This window comes from Pyrus communis, chromosome 17 (genome assembly GCF_041283825.1).
Source record: "Pyrus communis isolate YQ-2024b chromosome 17, ASM4128382v1, whole genome shotgun sequence".
Lineage (NCBI taxonomy): Eukaryota > Viridiplantae > Streptophyta > Magnoliopsida > Rosales > Rosaceae > Pyrus > Pyrus communis.
In genome coordinates, this window is record NC_142581.1 from 4674966 (window position 1) to 4697120 (window position 22155).

Below are 22155 nucleotides of genomic sequence, written 5' to 3' on the forward strand. Positions count from 1 at the left end.
TTTTTTCTTGTTGTTTCAATAATAATTTATCCATCTTCGGAGGGGTGTTTGTGTAATTATGTACTTTCCAATTACCTGACACCTCCTCAATTTATTCCGACAATTACGGTTACGAATTATTAAACCTTTCATAAATTTGTTCTTAACGAGAACCATACTATCCCACTCAAAAATTCAAATTTGAATAAGACTTCTATTGGGTGTTTTTTTTTTTTTTTTGTTTTGTTTTGTTTTGTTTTTGTTTTTACAGGTGATAAAACAGGGGATGGATTTGAATCCAGAGTGTAAGTGTCGGCGTGAGTTAGTGTTTTAAAAGACTCATCTTGAGATGCGCCTAGACGGTCTTGGGGCGGGGTGGCACCATTTTCGTCTCTATTTTAAGGGAGTCGATGAAATACACGCCTAGCCTTCTTGGGGCGCACCTAGGTGCCTGAGGCGTGCTTGAGGCGTCGATTGGGCGTCCCTTTTTATTTTTTAAGTTTCAAAAATCTGGAAATTTTTTAGAGTTGCAGAACTGTTTTGAGTTGCAGGCCATGAACACCAGCGAAGGAGATGAAGAAGACGGCTAGGTTTTTTAGGCTAAGTTGGTGTTTTAAAAAAAAATTTATTTTTTAAAGTTTAAATTGACCCCACTTTGCCACATTTATTATCGCATTATCTTCACTTTTTTAAAACTAATCCCACTTTAATGACATTTGTTACCTCACTATCTCTTTTCTCTTCACTTTTTATTTCTAATATTTATTTTCTCATATACTATATATATATATATATATTAGATAAGCATTGTTTTGTTTTTGTTTTTATTATTTTCCTAAATATTCTTGTAATTGGTCGTAGAAAAGAAAACATATTTTTATTTAGATTATTAATTTCTTATAGGCACTTACTTAAGTAGATGTTTGAAATTGATTAATTTGATTGCTTGATTAAACTTAGTTATGTGAGTTAAACTTGTTTCTGCGGCTTCGCTTCACGCCTTAAGACTTTCGCCTAAGCGGGGCTATCCATCAAACACCTCGCCAACGCCTTCACCTTTTAAAACATTGGCATGAGCATCTTAATTTTTTGTTATTTCTAAGAAAAATGATAAACACACACTTCCTTGAGCCTTTCATGCGCTCATGTTTAATTATGTATGTCCATTATTTTCCTTTACTTTATTCAATTCGATTGCCAAAAATGCAAAAGTGTGTGTGAAAAGGACCTCCCATTTTAAGCTTCTATATCCTTTCCATAGAGAAATACACTAATCAAAACTGTTCTAAAAAAAAAAAAAATTATGTACTGATCAAATTTCCCCATTCAAAAATTAAAGAAAATTTCCCACATATTGTTACCTTCCAATTCATTTGATCCTTATATTTAAAAATAATAATTGTATTCATGAATTAATTTTAAAGCTTACAATTTTCTCACTTCACAAATGAAGGAGGTTTGAATTAAGCTACACATTTTACATGTTAATTTTGAGCTCATCTTCAAGAAACTCCTGCTCTCCCATCTCCTCCTCAAGCACAAAATCAATTTCTGGCCTATATCCAACTCTCGTCATCTCGGAAACAAGCAAATCAAGCTTCTCATACACCTCTTTATGTCTCGGATGAGCCTTGTCGCCAACCAAAAACGCATGTACCTCATCTTTTACCTCAATCCAGCTGCAACCCGGCTCCTTCTTCAATTTACTGCGCCGCATTGTCTTCCTCATCTTCGAGACCTCGCCCCACATTCCAGCTTCCGCATATATATTTGATAACAGAACATAGGTAGAAGAATCTTGAGGATCCAGTTGCAAAATGGAGCTGGCTGCTTTTTCAGCCACCTCTACATTTCCATGGAGCTTGCAAATGCTCAGCAGAGTTCTCCATATAACATCATCGGCTTCAAAGGGCATGTTGTCAATAAGCCTCAAGGCCTCATGGACTTGGCCTGACCTCCCTATAATATCCACCATACATGAGTAATGCTCCAACTGAGGATGTAAACCATAGTCGCTAAGCATTGCGTGGAAATAGTGTAAACCTTTTTCAGCGTGCCCAATATGTCCACAGGCTCGGAGGACTGAAACAAAAGTTGCATGGTTTGGCTCCACATTCTCAAGCTGCATGTACTCAAAAATTCTAAGAGCATCTTCTCCAAGCCCGAAGTTTGCGTAGCCAGAGATCATAGCGTTCCACGTGACAGCATCCCGCTTAGGTGCTTTCTTGAACATTAGATGTGAATCTTGCATGTTACCACATTTTGAGTACATATCGACAAGAGTGCTGACTATGTATACATCCGACTGCAATTCATGTTTGATAATCTGAGCATGGATCTGCTTCCCCAGTCCAACAGTAGCCAAATTGGCACAAGTATCAAGAACCGTAGCGTATGTAAAGTTATCAGGTTCTGCACCCATTTCCAACATCAAAGAGAAAAATCTCTGCGCTTCCTCATTTTGCTTATGCAATGAGAAGCCAGATATGATCGCATTCCATGAAACCATGGTTTGTTCTTCAGTTCTATCATGTATCTTTTCTGCCTCTTCCATCATTCCACACTTGCAATACATATCGACAAGGGCACCTCCAATAAATAAGTTCATGCCCATTCCAGATTTAATAATTCTGCTATGAATTTCCATCCCATAGTTTAAAGAGTGCTGACCTGCACAAGCTTTTAGAACACTACCAAAGGTGAACTCATCCGGTTCCATCCTTGAGCGGAGCATGGACACGAAAAATGAAAGTGTCTCCTTTTCATTTTCATTTTGTCCGTAAGCTGCAATAATCGCATTCCAAGACACAGCATCTCTAACTACCATCTCATCAAACACGCGAGAAGCTCCGAAGAGATCTCTGCATTTACCATACACGTCCAGCATGGCATTTGCTACACATACATTTGAACTCAAACTACTCTTAACCACTAATACTTGTAGTTGAATCCCCTCCAAGAGCCCCTTGATCACAGCACATGCGCTAAGTGCACCAGATAATGTTATCTCATCAAAACCAAGACCAGATTTCCTCAAAAGCTTAAATAACCGCAGAGCTTCAAAACCTTTCTCATTTCGAGCATATCCTACAATCATTGCATTATATGACTGCAAACTCCGGTTCACCATCAAATCGAATATCTTTCTAGCATCAGACATCCTGTCACATTTTGAATACATGTCCAATGTGGCAGTTCCAACGATGACATCAAATTGGAAGTCCGTCTTTATAGCATGTCCATGAAACTGGGTGCCTAACCTATATGCAGATAATCCTGCACAGGACCTGAAGACGCTAGCATATGTAGACTGGCTCACCCCGGCTCCCGCTTTCTGCATCTCATTAAACAGTTCTAAACCCTTGACGTACCGATCATTCTGAACAGAACCTGCAATTATTGCGCTCCAAGAAACCCAATTCTTTTTGGGCAATTCATGGAAGGCTTGAAGCGAACAATCTAATCGCTTACACTTCCCATACATATCTACCAAAGCACTTCCAGTGACCACATCAATGTCAAAACCCATCTTCACTGAAACACAATGAATTTGAATCCCCAAACCAATCTCTTCCATAACAGAACACGCCTTCAGAACAACCGCAGTCGTTGTGCAGTCGAATTCCATACCCCCACTCACCATTTCCACATAAACTTCAGTAGACTTCCAATACTCACCATTCTGCAAATACCCCGAAATCAAGGAATTCCACGAAACCACGTCTCTCTCAGGCATAGCATCAAAACAAGACTGCGCAAACCCCATCTTCCCACTCCCAGCATACCCAAAAACCATGGTGTTCCATGACACCATATCCCTCTGCGGCATTTCATCGAACACCTTACCTGCATATTGCAAAACCCCACACTTCACATACATCTGGATCAAACAATTCGTAACGAACACAGTGGGATCGAACCCAGAAACGATCATGCGAGCATGGGCCTGTTTTCCCGGATTCAGAGCTCGGCCGTGGGAGCATTGCTGGAAAATGAGGGAGAAAGTTTTGAAACTTTTTGCGGGTATTGGTTGGTTGCGACAGTGAGTGAGAGTAGAGAGAGAGCAAATCGGTCGCGTTTGGGGGTGAAGAGATTTGGAAGAGAAGGAGACGATTCTGGTTAACCAAATCGGAGAGAGATGGTGAGCAGCAGCCATCCACTGCGCTACTCATTTTTGGCGGGTAAGTTCATATGCAGTACACTTTTCTTTTACCGAATTACTGTTTCCTTTTTACATTTGTAATTTTCACTCCAATTAAAAGAGGGTCAAACCAGTAAATTGGGCGAAACGCAGCGTTCCGACAAAGCGAATATAATTTATACTTTTTGCATGTATTTTCATACATTACCGTAATTTACTCTCTATGCTCGGTTATGTTTAGTTGAAGAAATTTAAGATTATTAAGAAATTTTAAAATAACAGAAATTGAATTAATTGGATTTATTTTCTAGAATTTGTGAATTTTCTTGTTTGGTTAACCTAAAAAAACAATGAATTTGTATATGAATTTTTTTATTTTTAAGCTTTCAATCATAGAAATTGGAAAATGACACCGTTTTATATGAAATTTAAACTCAAGAATTGGAGATTCCAAATTCTAAGTTTTTTTTTATACGTGAAAATTTTAAATTCTTATGTTTATAAATAAGAGAATTGATGCATGTCAATTTACAAATTCCAACTTTTCTCTAAATTTCAAATTTATTTCTTTCATCCAAAAATCACTGTTGACGCTCCTCCATACCGGTCGATTTTCCGATTCAAGAAACATGGAGAACTAGCCGGAAACCGCTGAATTGAAATCTCCGAATTCGATTGGTAATATCGGAATGCTCTATTTCTCATTATTTGTGTGCATCCGTGCGTACGTGTAAGGTTGTTTATGCATATGGAGGTTTAATTCCTTTAAATTTTCTGCAGAATCTTCAGAGGAGAACAAGAGCACTGCTGGCATGGATAATGTTTTTTTAACCAATCTTATCATGCTATGTATCATATCTGAAAGTATAATTTTTGTAGATAGATTTTTAAATAAAATTTTAACCAATTCTGTCACGCCACATGTCATGATGTCATCATTCTGTAAGAATTTTATGAATAAATTTTCGACAAGATTTTGAATTAATTCCGTCGCGCCAAATGTTATTATCTGTTTAGAATCCTTTAGAATAAATTTTGATAAGATTTTTAACCAATCACATAGTACCATGTGGCATTATCTACAACCCCATCCTTTCTTTTTAGTCCATATAAATCCTACCTCCATCCTAATTCATACACCAAACCCAAACTAGCTCATAATCCTTCTTCATAGTTTATAAATCTTGAGTTCTTACAACTGTTAATTTGCAACTACTCCGATTTTTTTAAAGGAAAACTAATGAAAATGACTTGAAAACTTTGAGTTTTAATAATAAAGACAAAATAAAGGGTAGAGTGAATAGTACCAGAATTGACTTTTTAATGTAAAAATATGGTTTTTCGTTAAAGTAAACAATAACGTGGGCTTTTCATTAAAACTCGTTTTTTTTTACTAGTTCTTGTCCTAAGAGCAGATGCCTTGCTGAAGGGTTTACAAGAGGAAAGCTCAAGGAAGAGTTTGCAAAGATTTTCCGTTGAGTTTTGCAGGTGTTTATTAATTAATTTATCGTTTTATTGTTTCTCCTCTCTTTATTTGTTTACACTTATATTTTTTTAAGGAGTGCCATATAGGTTAATCAAATGTATTGTGCAGATGGAGTAGTACTAGAGCATGATGCGCGCGCGCACACACATATAGTGATTTTAGTAAATTTTTGTAATCATTTACGAATTACGCACTCTAATATTGATATTGTAAGACATGAATCTATATAAAGGTTTCGAAAATAATTACAAAAATTTACCAAAACCACTCCTAACTTGAAATGTTCAAAAGTTAAATCCACTAATTGTCAGCATACACATTACATGCTCCAGTGCTACTCTATATGCACAATACATTTGACTAATCCATAACACCTTAGAGAAAAAAAAAAAGATGAAATAAATAAAGGTAGTAGAAACAATAAAAATAAAAAATAAATAAAAGCTTGCAAAACTGCAAACTCTTTATTGAGCTTTTCTTCTGTAAGGTTGCCAGAAATATCATAAAGAAGCTTTTTCTCACTACCCTTAGGGCATCCGCAATTTTTATTTGTATTGGTCGACTCTACCTGTAGTAGATAAAGTTTCTCTTAAAGTTTAATGAACTGTGTATGCTGGAGCTTATCTCTAATTAGTAGCTTAATTATTTTATTCTTCTTTGATCTTGGCCAAGCTTGATGTGAACAAGTATTTGAGTTGGTCAAGGACGTATTCTATGCTTATAAGTTTATCGTGTGTTGATTAACAGAAGGGTAGTATCATTCACATATTCATCATTACTTCTTACAATCAAATGCTAACAATGGTGTGCAGGATCTAGGAGGTAAAATTAGGTATCTGAATAGCCCAATTCAGAAAGAAATATTTCGTTTTCAACCATAGATACTAGAAATTAAGAACTTTTTTTTATATAAAGTTATAAACCCATCGAAAATGTGTTACATACATGATAAATGTACTTTTTAAGTAATATACTATTGTTTTGGCCTATTCTTCAGTAATACACCATCATCCATATTTTACTAATTAATCCAACTTATCTCAATTCTTAGTGTATGCACAAATAAAATCGAAACTAAATTCATTTCCACGACAACACTTCTTACTTGAAATAATGAAGACAAAGAAAATGATACAAAACCCCCTATATTCATCTCAATTCTTAGTAAGAATCAACGTATGTAAAAGATAAGCTTTATAGTCAAAATTCCCAAATTTCTTTCTCCAATATGCATTTCAGCATTTGTATTATATAAAATAAAACAAATATAATTCTCAAAAGTCAACTCAAATTTTTTTTTGAGCACAACGATATATTTTGCATTAAGAATAACGACAATTCGGTAAAACTACACATTAGGTATCGAATTTGCCATCCATAATATTCGAACCTAAGATCATCCACTTACAAATGAAGAAAATACCACCAGATCGTAGTAATTAGTAACAACTCAATTTTTTTTAATTAAATGTTTGTGCATACTTTTCTTTTTGGATAAGATCCCTAAAATAAAAACGAGGGAAGAAAATCCCAGAGTATATAAACCGAAAGGGCCACCAACTAAAAATTTTCCTCTAATTTCCATTATTAATTTTCGAAAATAATGTCTGAGCCCTCCGCCACCACTCAGCTACCCGGCGACCCACAACCAACAAATGAACCCGTTGACCCGCGAACCCACCCAACCCTCCTCATCGATCCCCTCACCCACTGCTGCGCCAACCACAACTGCAATCCCTTCGCCGCCGATCCTCTTGATTCCCGGAGCACCTCCGATCGCAACTGGTTCTGCGATGCCGCCTCCGATTCTGACCATGACGTCAGCTGCTTGGTCACCGATCTTTTCGACCGCAGCAGCTCGGAGCAGCAGCGCAATACCGACTGCGTTGTCGATTCGGGTTCGCGGTCGGATCCGTTTGCGACCGAATTGGAAATTGGGGGTGTTGAGGACGGCGACGAAACGGAGTCGAATTTAGGGTTTGGGTCAAACTCTATGGGATCGGTTTCTGAATTGGGAGAGTTTATAGGCCTACAAGGAGCTGATTCGCGAGCTGGTGGGCTTCGGATTGTTGGGTTGGAGTTGGAATCGGATTCGGATTCGGGTACAATCGATGACATAGAAAGTGATCGGATCACCGATTCGGGTATCCAGTCAATTTGGGATAACCTTTTCTTGATGGAGCAGAGGAATATGCTTGAAAGTTCTGAATCGACCGAGAGTAATCCGGTCGACGGCGGAGTGGAGGAGCTATCAGTGGTCTCTGGGTTTTTCACCGCGGAAGAAGAAGGAGCAGCACGAAGCCTGGAGTGGGAAATAGTCAACAATTTTCGGAGGTTCGCCGATGATGACGATCTTGACTTAGAGACTGCAGAGTACATCAACACGATTTTCGGGCAATTCGTGGAGAATGCCAACGCCATGAATGGCCATCCTCCGGCAGCTTTAAGCGTGGTCAAAGATCTTCCATTGGTAGAGTTTACAGTCGAAGAATTGAAGAAAAAAGAAGTGGTTTGTGCTGTTTGTAAAGACAGCATTTTGGTGGAGGATAAAGTCAGAAGCTTGCCCTGTTGCCATTACTACCATCATGATTGCATTGTGCCGTGGTTGGGCATTCGGAATACATGCCCTGTTTGTAGGTACGAGCTGCCCACCGACGATCCCGATTACGAAAGGAGCAAGCGTGAAAGTGCTGCTCGTGGTGAGCCAGGGGATTTACAAGTCAGGTTTGAGATTGGATTTGAACAGTTTCTCTAAGATGCTATACAGATATATATATAATCTTGCTTTGCTAGATGTAAAAACTGTAAATATGCGTTTTTCGGGCAGTCCTATATCCCACGGTGAATGAAGCTTGTAATGCTTTTGAACATCTTATAGCTTTTGTTAATTTGGGGGAGTTTCTCAGTATTATAAATTTTGCTTTGCTTTTCATGTTACTTGAGTTTTTAGTAGTGTTTATGCACCAACCTTGCAAGAGGGTTAATGAAAATTGGTTTGAAGAAGTATGTTTGTACTGTTGAGATTGAAATTTGTTCAAATTGCGAAAAACGAATACATGAGATCTACGTTAAAGTATTACGCTGCATTTCGGATCAAACTACATACATTTCGCTTCCAAGTCCTTACTAAAGACGTAGTGAACACGAGGCTAGACTTAGGCGGACTTGATTGCTTCGAGTTGCTTTTCCAATTGTTGAATGGTATATGTTGCATCCTTCAGCTTCCCTCTCAAACTCTTCTCCTCCTTGTCTCGACGCTCCCTCTCCTCGGAAAATATGCCAATTAGGTTATCTTGTTCATTGTTCATTTCTGTAATTTTTTGTTGTGACGCTAGGAGCTGAGTTTCAAGTGACTTGCACCTTTGATCCTTTATCTCCAAAATTTTCTTGAGTTTGATATATGCTATTTTCAATTGCTGCACCCCTACAACTCGATCACGCTCCAAGCGGGAACGCCCACCATTGACATTATGACCGTCCAGTGAACTGGCTCCTGGGCTACTTGGTGAACAAGATAGTTCAGTATCTTCCGTATGTGAAGATAACCGAGTTGCAACACGTGGGCGATCTTTTGCGGAGTCTTCTTTAGCAGCAAATCCCTCGTTATGTCTGCCACCCACTTGCTTATCTGACATGGTAACATGCATGCCTGCATCGCTAACGTTGGCTGCCGAAGGTGGTGCCGATGGTTCATAAGACCTTGATGATCCTAATGTCCCAGATTGCTTGGGGGTTTGGACTCTATCGTTGGTGATCCTTTCGGAAGCTTTTGAACCAACACTCTGAAATGCGATTGAATCACGATCCGAAAATGGTCTCTTCTTGCTGCCTGACATAGTAGCCTCCGTGTTAGATGGAGGATCAGGACTGGTTTCTTTACGATTTGCAGAGTCGTTAATGATCTTCTTATTACGTCGCGGAGCATACCCAATTTCGTGGCAGTTAGCACTCCAGTAATCCTTTTGCATAGTTATCAATCGTTTCTCGAGTCTCGAAAGAACTGTTGTACGCTCAAACCCCTGCTTATCATGAGCTGGTTCAACAAAATTAGCTTCTAAAACACCCATAACACCCCTGCCGTCGCTTCCCGCAGCATTCCAAAGCCTCCAAAACGGCTTAATCAGTCGATTCTTGTGATAAACATTGAACCCCTGGACGTCGATATGAGATTTTGCATCCTTTACAAACCCAATGGTGACAACAGCAATCGCATTTGCATTTGTTTGGATCCCGTTAGCACCGGTTGGCCGATACGTGACTTGCTGGGACATCATCATATCATTCACTATGTTGTGGTGCTCGACTTCTTTCCCACGAAGGGTGATCCGAAAGTTAGGGGGAAGCCGCAAATAGAGAATCGATGCATAGCTCCTCAACGAGTGCTGGTAGGTCAAGAAAACCCGCGAGTTGGGATAATCTTGAGCCATTTGTATATTCTTCTCGTCTCGATTGACACCTTTGAGTTGAATATCATGAGGGTCAGTGTCAAAATCAAGCTCCAACTGATCTTCGTCGTCCTCCCAAAGGTTGTATATGATTATTTGGGTGCCATGGTTTTTAATCATTAAGAACTGATGATGCAGCTCTTCTTCGCTTGAAAATGGCGACCACTGAACTATTGTCTCCACATTTTTCTTCCAATCACTTTCAGAACTTTCGGAAGATCGAAACATTTTGCGCCAAGCTCCTCCTCCTCTCTTCTCATAATCAAGCATGGGAACTACTATGTCTTCCTTTCCCGTGCTCTTCAAGAACGTGTAAGACAGCAACCCAATGCTCCGCGTATCGCTTTTTCCATCTTTTCCTTCGCAGCGCGAAAACACGATAACATCTGCTCCTAGCCTCATAGTACTCGTCTTGAAACCGTTTCCATACTGTCCGATAGTATTTGCAACTTTGCTTTTCACCGAATACCCCAACGACATGCAGTGTCGCATCTTTTTCGGATCCATACCACCGCCATCATCTTGGATCACCAACATTCTGCTTCCATCTTTCTTGCTTTCAAGCACATCGACATTAACGTACGTAGCACCACTACAAACCTCATCCAATGCATTGTCTAACAGCTCGGCAAAAGCGCCGAGAGCCCACTTGTGACTTGTTGCATTGGAATGCAGAAATCTGGGATGAACCCTAACACGGTCCATCTCACCAGCAGCAGAAGTATGATTATCGCTGCAAGGAGCTCCTTCATAATCCCCAGCCTTCCAAAACTGCTTACAGCTCTGCTGGGCTCTCACTTGCCGCAGCGGCTGAGGACTCAGAACCTCGGCAGATCCCACCCCGTCCAGCTTCCGCTTCTTCACCGAACCTCCCAAAACTTCACCTTCTTGTGACATGATGGATGATACAGGCTAATCAACTGGTAGGGATGTAGAAAATTGTAGAGGAAAGTGAACCAAGAAAAGGGCTCCAAACAAAATTCTTAAGGCGTGTAAGTATGCTAGAAAATTTGTTCACTCACCAATGTGATCCACCAAGTCCAAGATCTGTGTATTTATACACAAGGACTTAACCCAAAACAAACAGGAAAGTTAGGCCTAATCCTAATAGAAATTTGAAAGAAATCCTAATCCTAGTTGAAATAGGATATTTAGCCAATTATCAACTGACCATGGAGACATCTATATATAAGGGCTTAATCCTAAAACAAACAGGAAATTAAATTGATCTTTTTATATTTATGAAACATTTAGAGTTTAATTGTTCAAAATGAAAAATTTAACAATAAATTAATGGAATTGACCGTATTGTCTAACATAGTAAACACAAGGATCAAATTGGCGAAATTGACAAATCGGGGACTAAATTGACTGAACAGGTAAAAATCAGGACTATTTTGACATTTAAGCCTATTTACAATGCATGACGTTATGTTTGGGTGGGTAATAACCCTAGACATCGGTTAATTCTTTTCAAAATTCTGCCACCATGAGAGCTGATACTACTACCAAAAGAAGCATCAGATCCCAGTCATCCCTTGGAGCAATACCGGCCTCTAAGCATATTCATCACTCGAAAAGACAAAAAAGATGACCGTCATTGTCATCATCGAGAAGTGATGATCTCCCTGACAATGTATTGATTGAAATATTTTCTCTACTTCCTCACAAATCCCTGTTCAATGCAAGTATGTGTCCAAGCATTGTTCAAGGTATCCGAAAAATATGTATCTAATCGCATTAGCCGAACTTTAGACTGCATTCATGGAAACTTGGACCGCTGCCTCACCTTGGCGGAGCAAGATCACCAAGTGCTTCTGAGTTGTTACAAAGCTCCGCAGAGACGAGCCACATACTGGATGTGATATGTGGTGGGATAATTGGCATATTCATCTGCTGCAAATTTTTCTTTTTTTCTTTTTCGTAAGCATTTGTTGATGTAATTTTCATCTTATGAATTCAAGTCAAAATTTACTTTCGATATGCTTTCTCTTTTTATCCCTCTGCCATGGATGGATTTTTTGTTTTGTTTTGTTTTTGTGCGGGTATTAAGTTCACATGTTTGTTGTGGGCTTAGGTTTTTATAAGTTGGGCTCAGTCAGAATTAAGTAGCACTTAACTACTAACATAAATCTCTTAATGAGAAGGAAACACAATTTGGTACGTAATTATATGTCGATTTGGATATGATGAACATGTTGGTCGAATGTATTGTTGGATATATATCTACTGTTTTCTGCTGTCTTCCATGCTTCTGGCACCATGAGAGGTGTTACCTCTACCAAATGGAGCAGATCCGAGTCGTATGTCCCCCACAGAAATGCCGACCTCCGATGACCATATTCATCACCCGAAGATATCAAAAACGTCACCGTCACTGTCAACACCATCATCAACATCAACAAAGCAGTATCGATAATCTCCCTAATGACGTTTTGGTTGAAGTTTTTCGTTAACTCCCATGCATACCCGCTTTTCAATGCAAGTATGTGTCCAAAAGCATTGGCTCATCATTTTATTCGAGTCCTTAAAATTGGCTCTGTTGACTACGAAAGAAAGAGAATCTCACATTGCAATCAGAGCATTTGTTCGCTTGAGTAAATTACTATTGACAGCATATGCAAAGCAAACAAAACTATATATGGCGTGCATAAGGAAAGACTTGGACAGTACTATTAGTATTTGTGTCATCGTGCAATCGGAATATTGTACCGAAATGTCTGCAACATCACGCAAATTACACATAGGGCTACGGCGGCAGCTGTGACAAAGCTTGGTAGAAATCGCCGAGGAGGCACTGGACTGGAGTGTGATGGGTTAACCTTGAATAATGTTGGTTAGTTCATCTTATGAAACCCAAATCAAAATTTTATTTGGCACGATATCTGATTGGTTCATGCAACATCGAGACCTTTATAGAATCTCAATCTCCTTTTGTACTATAGTTTGCAGGTTTTGATTAATCTTACAACAAAAAATTAATCCAATTTGGATCCGGTAAAATGCTTGTCCAAATCAGTTAATGGATCCTTTTAAGAATCAATGTGAATCATGTGGTAAATAATTATTTCACCCCACTTCCAAATCTACCTGTCTGAATATTAACTAAGTATGAAATTGGGGTTACATCACCATCAAAACACATAACAAAAAGAGAAATGCAAGAAACAAATAAACCAGTCATTTTCACTAATGGGGATAAAAACCGTATGGCTCTTGTAGTGTCCACAGAGACAAAAACAGCACTGAGTCCCTAAAAAACTCATACAATTTTATGTGGCCTTTGGGAGTGGCCCTGGTTCAAAAATTCTACACAACTTAATTAAAGGCCACCTTCTGATTCAGATCGAGCCAATATTTTTTTTAACGATAGAGTGGGGACTTTGGAATTATTACTTCAATCATTTTTGCTTTGAAAAATGATGTAACAAGAAGATAATATTGCAGGTCGCAATATTTGTGCCTGCCTCTTGCTTTTGTTTTTTTGGGGGTTTTCACTTTTTCGTTATTGATTTGCCTACTTGATCATTTTTAGCTACCATTTTCTGTCGTAGTTATCCAGCCGACTGAATTATAGGCCACCAAACGATGTCTCTTGTTGCCATTTCCAGAACCTAGCAGCAATATATACAAGTTATTTCCTTTTTTGTTTCAAGAACTTACAGGAAAAAGAAGGCTGGCGTATATATATTTAACCATCTTAATTCTTGAAAACTATAAAAGAAAGAAGACCGATTGATTAGTACAATCCTATCCAAATGGCTTAATTATAAAAGCCTATGCAAGCAGTTTTGGATTTTTCAAACAATACAACCAAAACCAATCTTGCCCTCTCTTTTCTGCTAGATATGCTTGGCCATCATTTTATGTTCCCATAATATTGTATTTGAAATTTAACGAGAAATTCTGGTCAAGGATCAATGGATTATGAAACTCTTGGTGAGACAACGGCATAGAGGTTATTGGTAGTGGTCGAGGATCGATGTGAAGTAACAGAGGCTAGCTGGCCAGCAGCACATTGATTCTTAACTAATATTGGAAACCCTAAGGTCTTGTAAGTTGGAGCATTTACCCTGACATTTGAGATCCTCCTTTCCGACAAAATTGTTTGTGAAACCCGTTTTCATATGGTATAAGCCGAGCCTGGCTATAAGGACATGCATCAAGAGACATAACCAAACTCGGAAGCCAACCTGATAAGCTTTGAAACACCAGCTACTTTAGTTCACCTTGTATTCACCCTCCACGAATGAGTTAGGCAGGGCATAATTAAAGTAATTAAACCAAAAAAGGGAATGTTTAAGCACCACTCGTGGTATTAAATAAATTTATAATCAGATCGCCACTAAATACCACACAAAAAAATAGAGCAGCAGTTGTGCAAGCAATGCTTGGATAATCTAAGACATTTCTACTACAAAACCACCATATAATTATAAAAGAGGATCTTCGCTGGATTCTCTTTGTGAGGATCACGGGGATCCTCCAATTACATCCATTCATTGTATATCATGAAGTCAATTTTTGTCAGACACTGTTTATATTCAATTTTAAATAAAAAAAATTTACAATGATTTCTGATCGCAAAATGTACGATGAACAGATATGATTGGAGGATCTGGTGAAGATCCTCATGGTATAATTATAAGATTATCAACCAACATATATCAATCAAGGAAACAAACAATATTGACGACGAGGAGGTAATTAAGCACCCAAGTTTAAACTAATCATTTTGCTTAAAACAAACCTGCAACTTTAATTAATACTTTAATATTACAAGTACGTGAGCACGTGTACCTGTTAAGTGTGAGTCCGTGTTACTCAAAATGCACCACCCAGAATTAAAAAATGCATTATGCATACATACGTTGCACCAGAGACGGCAAATCTTGTTAAAGCATTAGACAAATATTATTCGATGGACTAATTAACTTGTCTGAGAAGGAGATGGATTCCATCAGGATCCAAGTTGTGGGGATCATAGGGATCCTCATATCCTAGTCGTTTATCTTGCAGTTAGAAATTATTTTAAATTTATTTATTTAAAATTAAACACAAATAATACTTAACGAAAACTGATGACACAATGTACGATGAACGACCATAATATGAGGATCCTTAGGATCCCCACAAAGAGGATCCGGAGAGGATCCTCATCCGTCTGAAAATTGAGATTAGTTTAATTGCATAATCTAAAGTGGAACTGAAATAGAAGAAAATAATTAAGAGGGTGTGATCAGCTCATGATGGGCTTGTCCTGTATTAATTAACCAATTAATCACTTGAGATCTAATGACTTCATGATAAAGAAACAATAAGATTTAGCTGTGTGAGAGGAGGCATATAATGTGTATGCTCTTGGGATAAGAATGTGACATGTGGTACATTTTGTTTCGCACATAAGATTATTAATATAAGCGATATTCTATATTCGAACTTAGGTGCAAAGGAAAGAGCATATTGTTCTGACCAATTTGATTACGTCCTTGTTTGCGTTTTCATAGCTTCATCCAATGGTGGAGCCAGGATTCTTTTTTTGGTTGGGCTAGTTGAAATTAGTACCATAAAATCATATGTTTATTTTTTTAATCAATATAAAAGAACAACAACAAAATATAAACAATTCTTGAAATCATAACCTTAACCGACAACTTCAAGGACCATATAAATAATTAACATGCTAAATAAATCAAGAATAAGTAAATAAAGCGATTAAGAACGTATCAAAGGTTGCATTCATTGGGAAATCGCAACGTAAAGTACGGAATTGCGGAGATAGAGATTTAATTGTGAACTAAAAGAAAATTCTTTTTCTTTTGTTGAGTAAGAAGTACGGAGGCTAAATCGCATAGGATAAATGATCTTTTTCTTTAACGAATAGGATAGAAGGGGGAAGGGAAGATAAAACTAATTTATTACTTGTAGCATAAAAAGTATTATTTATTACCTATCATCTACTAAATATACATTAAATAATAACCTGGATTAGAATTGAGTGGGCTATATAGGCTACATGCATTAACATAAGCCATTAAAGCATGAGTTTAAAAAAGGATAGTGCTATTTACACATCCTTATTAATTTTTTGTCATTGATTTTTATCGATTCATTCAACCCGCAGGTACTGAGAAAGATGTTTGAGAAATAAAAATAAGTGTGTAGATATCACTACACTTACAAAAAAATCTCCCTGAACTACAGCCCACCTTAGCCTTGTGGGTGGCTCCACCCGTGGTTTCATCCAAAACAACAAAACTTGAATTTAAAAACACATATATCACTAGAAAAACATGATTTTGGATTGGAGTAACTGCTGGTGCCTAAACCCTACCAGACTCGCAACTGTATTCCTAGAAAGAAAGTGCGAGAGAATCATATGAGTTCAAGTAGCCTTCAAAAACACAACTTCCTAATATATTCTTGCAACCCAACAAACTAAGTCTCAAATGCATAATTTCTTGCAGACCAAGACTCTTGATACTACGTACACGCTATAAAATTAAACTGTGAGGAAATAAAACCAACAAATATATATATATATATATATATATATATATATCAAGTTATGACTTGATTAAGGATTATAATGCATACGAACGAATGATATGAGAAGGGCTGAAAAACAAAGCAACTCCCCCAGCCAACCACCGTATGAAGGGGCCTTGTTGGATGAAAACCTCCACGCCCTACCCTATCTAGCCACTTCATCACCCTGCAATCACCATTTCTAACGAAAACAAAAAATGCAATGACAGAGGTTGCCTTAGTGGGGTGCACGTAGGGTCATCTGGGCATCTAAGGACAATGCCCAAAAACTTGCAAACTTGCAAACTTGCAAACACCCCTTGATTGGTGGAGGAGGGTGAAAAAGCCACCAAATTTAGAGACTCCTAGACACTACAGAAACCCTAGATAGAGAGAGAGAGAGAGAGAGAGAGAGATAACTTGATTAAGGATTATAATTCATACGTACGAATGACATGAGAAGGGCTGAAAAACAAAGCAACTCCCCCAGCCAACCACCGTATGAAGGGGCCTTGTTGGATGAAAACCTCCACGCCCTACCCTAGCTAGCCACTTCATCACCCTGCAATCACCATTTCTAACAAAAACAAAAAATGCAATGACAGAGGTTGCCTTAGTGGGGTGCACGTAGGGTCATCTGGACATCTAAGGACAATGCCCAAAAACTTGCAAACTTGCAAACACCCCTTGATTGGTGGAGGAGCGTGAAAAAGCTACCAAATTTAGAGACTCCTAGACACTACAGAAACCCTAGATAGAGAGAGAGAGAGAGAGAGCATTTTTGTTTTGAGTTTGACAAGCCAAGCAATAGGGCTGGGGGGTGGTGCACTAAGCACCCATGCGCGCTTGTTAGCCAGGGCCCACGTGTGACATCCATCGTGCGCTCGCGTTTTTCTCGTCTGCCTACTTTGTTCATGTCGTGCGACTCGTGTCGTTCTCTCATTGTTTGTTGTTAATATTTTAGGTGTTTTCTTTCTATTATTTAAGAATAAAAAAATAGAATTGGATTTCTTTTGGTACGATAAGGGATGGAGTTAAATCAAGTACCCTTCCGTGCACAACCCAGACCGTCATTGTAGGGCAAATGTCCCAGTTTGAGACATTATTTTCCTAAAATACCCTTGAAGCCTTGGATTGTAGTGATTGTCCAACAAAGTTCAAAGGTAAAATGGAAACAAATGAAGAGATATGGGGGAATGATTTTAGGAAGTAGATAAGATATGTCAGTTGAGTGAGGGGCAAAAAGGAGTTATATCAACAGATCCAACATTACTTTCACTCACGTTTGGTTTGAAGGCAAAGTGCCATGCCAAATTGAGGTTGAAAGTTTCTTTTGGGGTGTATTTCTGTAATTTGAATGCATAGATATAGTACACGTTGCCAAATATGCATCAATAACTTACTTAACATGGACACATAAAGAGAGATATAGAGATGAGATGATTAAAATCGTGAACGAGAATAGTCTCTCATATTATACTCCTAAAACTTAAGAATTTTGTTAAGAACAATCGTTCATGCATGTTTTAGTACTTGAAAGCATAATTCAAACTTGCATGTACCATGCACTACCCAAATTAGTGAAACGCATAAATGTAAGCTAGCTGTTGAATTACACATTGCCTGGTATGCTTATAGTTAAGGTTTGCTGCTTTTTTCTGGCCTCCTTGACTGAACAATTGGCCAGCTGAGTAGATAAACAACCAATCATAGAGGCATGATCGAAAAAAATTGGCTCGCATGCTTATAGCTAAAGTTAGCTGCGTACATTGAATTGATAATACTCTTTCTTTTCACCAGCAAATTACAAACCAACCTTATACCACTAGAGACACTTGCATACCAGTGTGTATTTTCGGTCCTATTTTCGCGTGACGTTGACTATGTTCTGTGATCAGCGTTACAAGGAGAAGGGAGAAATACAACCCAGGGTCAGCGAATTACTTCTCCTTTATCACACACACACTGACATACTTAAGGAGTTGAAACCAAGTGATGCAGCATTGATCAACCAAATGCAGTTATCTACACAACGTACAAGTACAACTGAGCATAAAGACATACTCCAAATCCTGGGTTTTTTCAACTACTCACTCATCCACCTCTATATATACTCCAAATCCTCAAAGAAAATAAAATAGAGAGAAGTAGGGAACATGAGGAGGACAATTGCAAGACAAGAAAAGATGGAGCAGTCTAAACCTGTCTCATGGCATTGTTGACCATTCAGTCCACTCAACTTGACCCAACCCAAACCCTCGGGTGTAGAGAGAGAGAGAGAGAGAGAGAGAGAGAGAGAGAGTGTGCATTTGCCTGATCGTCGGTAAGATTTTGGTTTCTGTATCCATTCAAAACTTTTTTAGTTAGTGGAAGACTGCATTTTAAAGTACATCCATGAATCCCATATATCTGTTTCCCAACACTACACTACAAGAGTTTTCCCCTCAGTAACATCTGCTAATTTGAATGGCTTGAACAAAAAGTAATCTTTTTTCCATGTTCCTGCTACAACTGACTTAATTTGACCTAAGTGCACCATTAATTATGATTAAATATTTAACCAAGCCAGGGAAAAGAGAGATCTACTCTTGCAATTTGTTGGAATTTTTGGATCGCCGGGCCCGACCCTCTCTAACGACACCAAAATGTCTCCAACTTTACCACATACCCAATCCATCAAGTGTGAGGTTTTACCACAAAAGACATCGGTATTAGTTAGAGTAGGGTAATACTATTTAAACCCCTTGGTTTCTTTTCACCCCACCGATATGAGACTTTAACACAATTAAGATATAGTTTTAGTAGCGTTACTTTTTTAATAAATATTTGTCACGTATTTAAAAATTGAATCACTTGTTTAATAAATACTTGTTACGTGGTGAATTAATGATAAAAAAATATACTTCCAAAGAAGGCCAGACTAATCTGGGCTAGGACAATTTGTCCTCAACTGGCAATATGGTAATACAAACTGTTTTTTATAATAACTCAGACTGTTAATAATTGAGTTGCATTTCTTTCTTGGAGAATATATGCTTGCACCTTTGTACCTCGGCTTCCAAAAGACGACAAGAAAGTTGTTGTTCAATCTCTCACTTTAAATGTCCTCTATGTATGTTTCTAACTTGAGCTTTTGTAGACTTCAATTTGCTAAGTGGTGTATGGGATTAGCATATTGCTATACGTATTTCGTATTTTATTGGAGTAGAAGATCCGAAATTACACTATTAGTCCAGCAAACTATTTGGATTATCTACATTCTACTCCTTTTGAAAGGATTTCTAGAATTAAAGCCAATATATAAAATTCTAAATCAAGTTCTTGGTGGGCAAAAAAAAAAAAAAAAAAAAAGCTACTTTTCTGTTATTTTTCTCCCCAGAATATATGAAACAAACTATATGAAACCTGACATTTTCTGCCATGATTCATGCAACAGGCTAACAGGATTAGAACCTAAAAACGGCAGAGGGCGGATGTTGCTAACGATTGAACAAAATATCGTTAAGTACGGTTGATTAATTGATATACTAATAGAGAGTTGAAGAAAGTTAAGGTTCTGTCATAAAATCAGTTGACAATATAAAAAGTAACTCAATCTCGTATAAGCCCTTGCAGAGTTTTCTCCTTTCAATGATGGGGACTCTTTTACTTTCACATCCTCACACACCCTTTCATGCGTGACGAATTTTCAAGCCAAACACATGACCAACACACCAACACCAATTGGGTGATGTGGAGACGTGTGGCGGTTGGACTTCACATGTGGTTAATTTCACACGTGGGCTAACCCGTTCTGATACTATAAAGAAAGTTAAAGTTTTACCATAAAACTAATTGACAATATTGAGAGTCAGCCAAACTCTTACTAGCCTTTGTAAGGTTTCTTTTTTCATCGATACGAGGCTTTTTTATTTTCACATCTCAATTGAGTTTAAGTGTTTGATGAGTCACTGATCAGCTCCTTAATTATTATAACCAGTACGTATAGAAGTTCTTGCCTTTCTAAACCTCTTTAATTTCTTTCCATTCCTTACGTCACCAGGTTCTATTGGATAGCAAGTATCCATCCCTGCATCCCTGTAGACTTGACAATGGCACAAGATTGACTTCTTGATCCCATTTTCTTTTGCACTGCATTATTTTGCCTAAACATTATTCCATTAAAATAAAGGAGTTTTAATGAAAAGTTCACGTACTGTTCATTTTAATGAAAAACTATATTTTTACACTAAAAAGTCAAACCTGATACTATTCACTTTACTCTTTATTTTGTCCTTAACGTTAAAACTCAAAATTTTCAAGCCTTTTTCATTAGTTTTCCTTTAAAATAATTGTACTCCCAATAATTAACACAAAAACTCTCTCTCTCTCTCTCTCTCTCTCTCATGTTAGCGGAGATTTGATCTGAAAAATGATTATCCACAAACACTAATTGTAATCCCCCATTTTACATGTATGTATGTAAAAATATCATTCCATGCATACATGCATGTAGCCATCGATCCATGGATAAATGCCCATAACGAACGCGTAAACGAGAGACAAACATCTCGCGTACATTCATGTACACATAGATGAATGTGATGATGCTGCATAAAATAGAGACATGATACGCATGGTTTTCCAATCAGCTGAGCTTTGAAGGCACCTTCTCACACTTTTCACCCTATAAAGGCCTCCTCTCCTCGAGCCTCTCTCCCCCCTTCCAACACAACCAAAAACTAACTACTCTCCACTCACCTTCTTCACCACTAAGTCCTTGCATTTATCCGTCGAAAGTTTGAGAAGTCATGCAGCCCGGTGAGGTCACTGGAATCCATTACCTCGTTCCTTCGAGCTCATCATCTCCCTACCCTCCTTTTAGCATGAGCACTCAAAGCAATGCAACCACTTTTGAATTCAACCGGTTTTCTAGCCCATTGTACAATTTCCAGTATCCTACTTCCCTGCTTCAAGAAGTTAATAACAATCCACAGCAACCATCTTCCTTCAGTAGTAACTCAACCTCTGATGAGGCTGATGAGCAGCAGCTCAGTCTCATCAATGAGAGGAAACACAGACGAATGATATCTAACAGAGAATCTGCACGCAGATCACGTATGCGCAAGCAGAAGCACCTCGATGAACTCTGGTCACAAGTGGTTTGGCTCAGAAAGGAGAATCATCAAATTTTGGACAAGCTGAACCATGTCTCAGAGTCACATGAGAAGGTTCTGCAAGAGAATGCTCAGCTCAAAGAGGAAGCTTCTGAGCTTCGCCAACAGCTCAATGACCAGCAACTGCACAGTCCTTATCATCCTTCCCTTCGAGACCTCGAGGATGTCCCTTGCAACACAGCTTATCTGAGAGCAGAGTCCTCAAACCAGTCCATCACAAGTTCCATGGATTTGCTAGGCTAAGACCGATGGACGCCGAGTTCTTATCATTTCCACATTTTTCCCATTATCCATCTATGTTGATCTTCTGTTTGTGTAGAAGTCAACTAATCCTCAACTCACTTTAAAATCTGTATCAGATCCAAGCAAATAAGCAGTAAAATGTTTTGGTTAAATTTTCAGCACTGTCCAGAATCTTAT

The 22155-nt window shown here is 38.3% G+C and overlaps 2 protein-coding genes and 2 pseudogenes across 3 annotated transcripts; 2 read left to right on the forward strand and 2 right to left on the reverse strand.

Moving 5' to 3' along the window:
* Positions 1-1331: 1331 nt before the first annotated feature.
* Positions 1332-4206, reverse strand: LOC137709341 (Pentatricopeptide repeat (PPR) superfamily protein). Its single transcript, XM_068448429.2, has one exon. The coding sequence runs from the start codon at positions 4133-4135 to the stop codon at positions 1457-1459; it is 2679 nt and encodes an 892-aa protein (XP_068304530.2). The 5' UTR covers positions 4136-4206; the 3' UTR covers positions 1332-1456.
* A 2938-nt stretch (positions 4207-7144) lies between these two features.
* LOC137708239 (uncharacterized) lies at positions 7145-8538 on the forward strand. The gene has a single exon (XM_068447274.2). The coding sequence runs from the start codon at positions 7210-7212 to the stop codon at positions 8359-8361; it is 1152 nt and encodes a 383-aa protein (XP_068303375.2). The 5' UTR covers positions 7145-7209; the 3' UTR covers positions 8362-8538.
* Positions 8539-8600: 62 nt separating this feature from the next.
* LOC137709223 (protein MICRORCHIDIA 4 pseudogene) lies at positions 8601-11074 on the reverse strand (annotated as a pseudogene). The gene has a single exon (XR_015958693.1). The product of XR_015958693.1 is annotated as a protein MICRORCHIDIA 4 pseudogene (transcript).
* A 10218-nt stretch (positions 11075-21292) lies between these two features.
* On the forward strand, positions 21293-22140 carry LOC137709444 (basic leucine zipper 43 pseudogene; annotated as a pseudogene).
* The last annotated feature ends 15 nt before the right edge of the window (positions 22141-22155 follow it).

What these genes read in the sequence shown, in the direction of transcription:
- LOC137709341 (XM_068448429.2), bottom strand. Translation starts at nt 4,135, where the DNA reads ATGGCTGCTGCTCACCATCTCTCTCCGATTTGGTTAACCAGAATCGTC.
- LOC137708239 (XM_068447274.2), top strand. Translation starts at nt 7,210, where the DNA reads ATGTCTGAGCCCTCCGCCACCACTCAGCTACCCGGCGACCCACAACCA.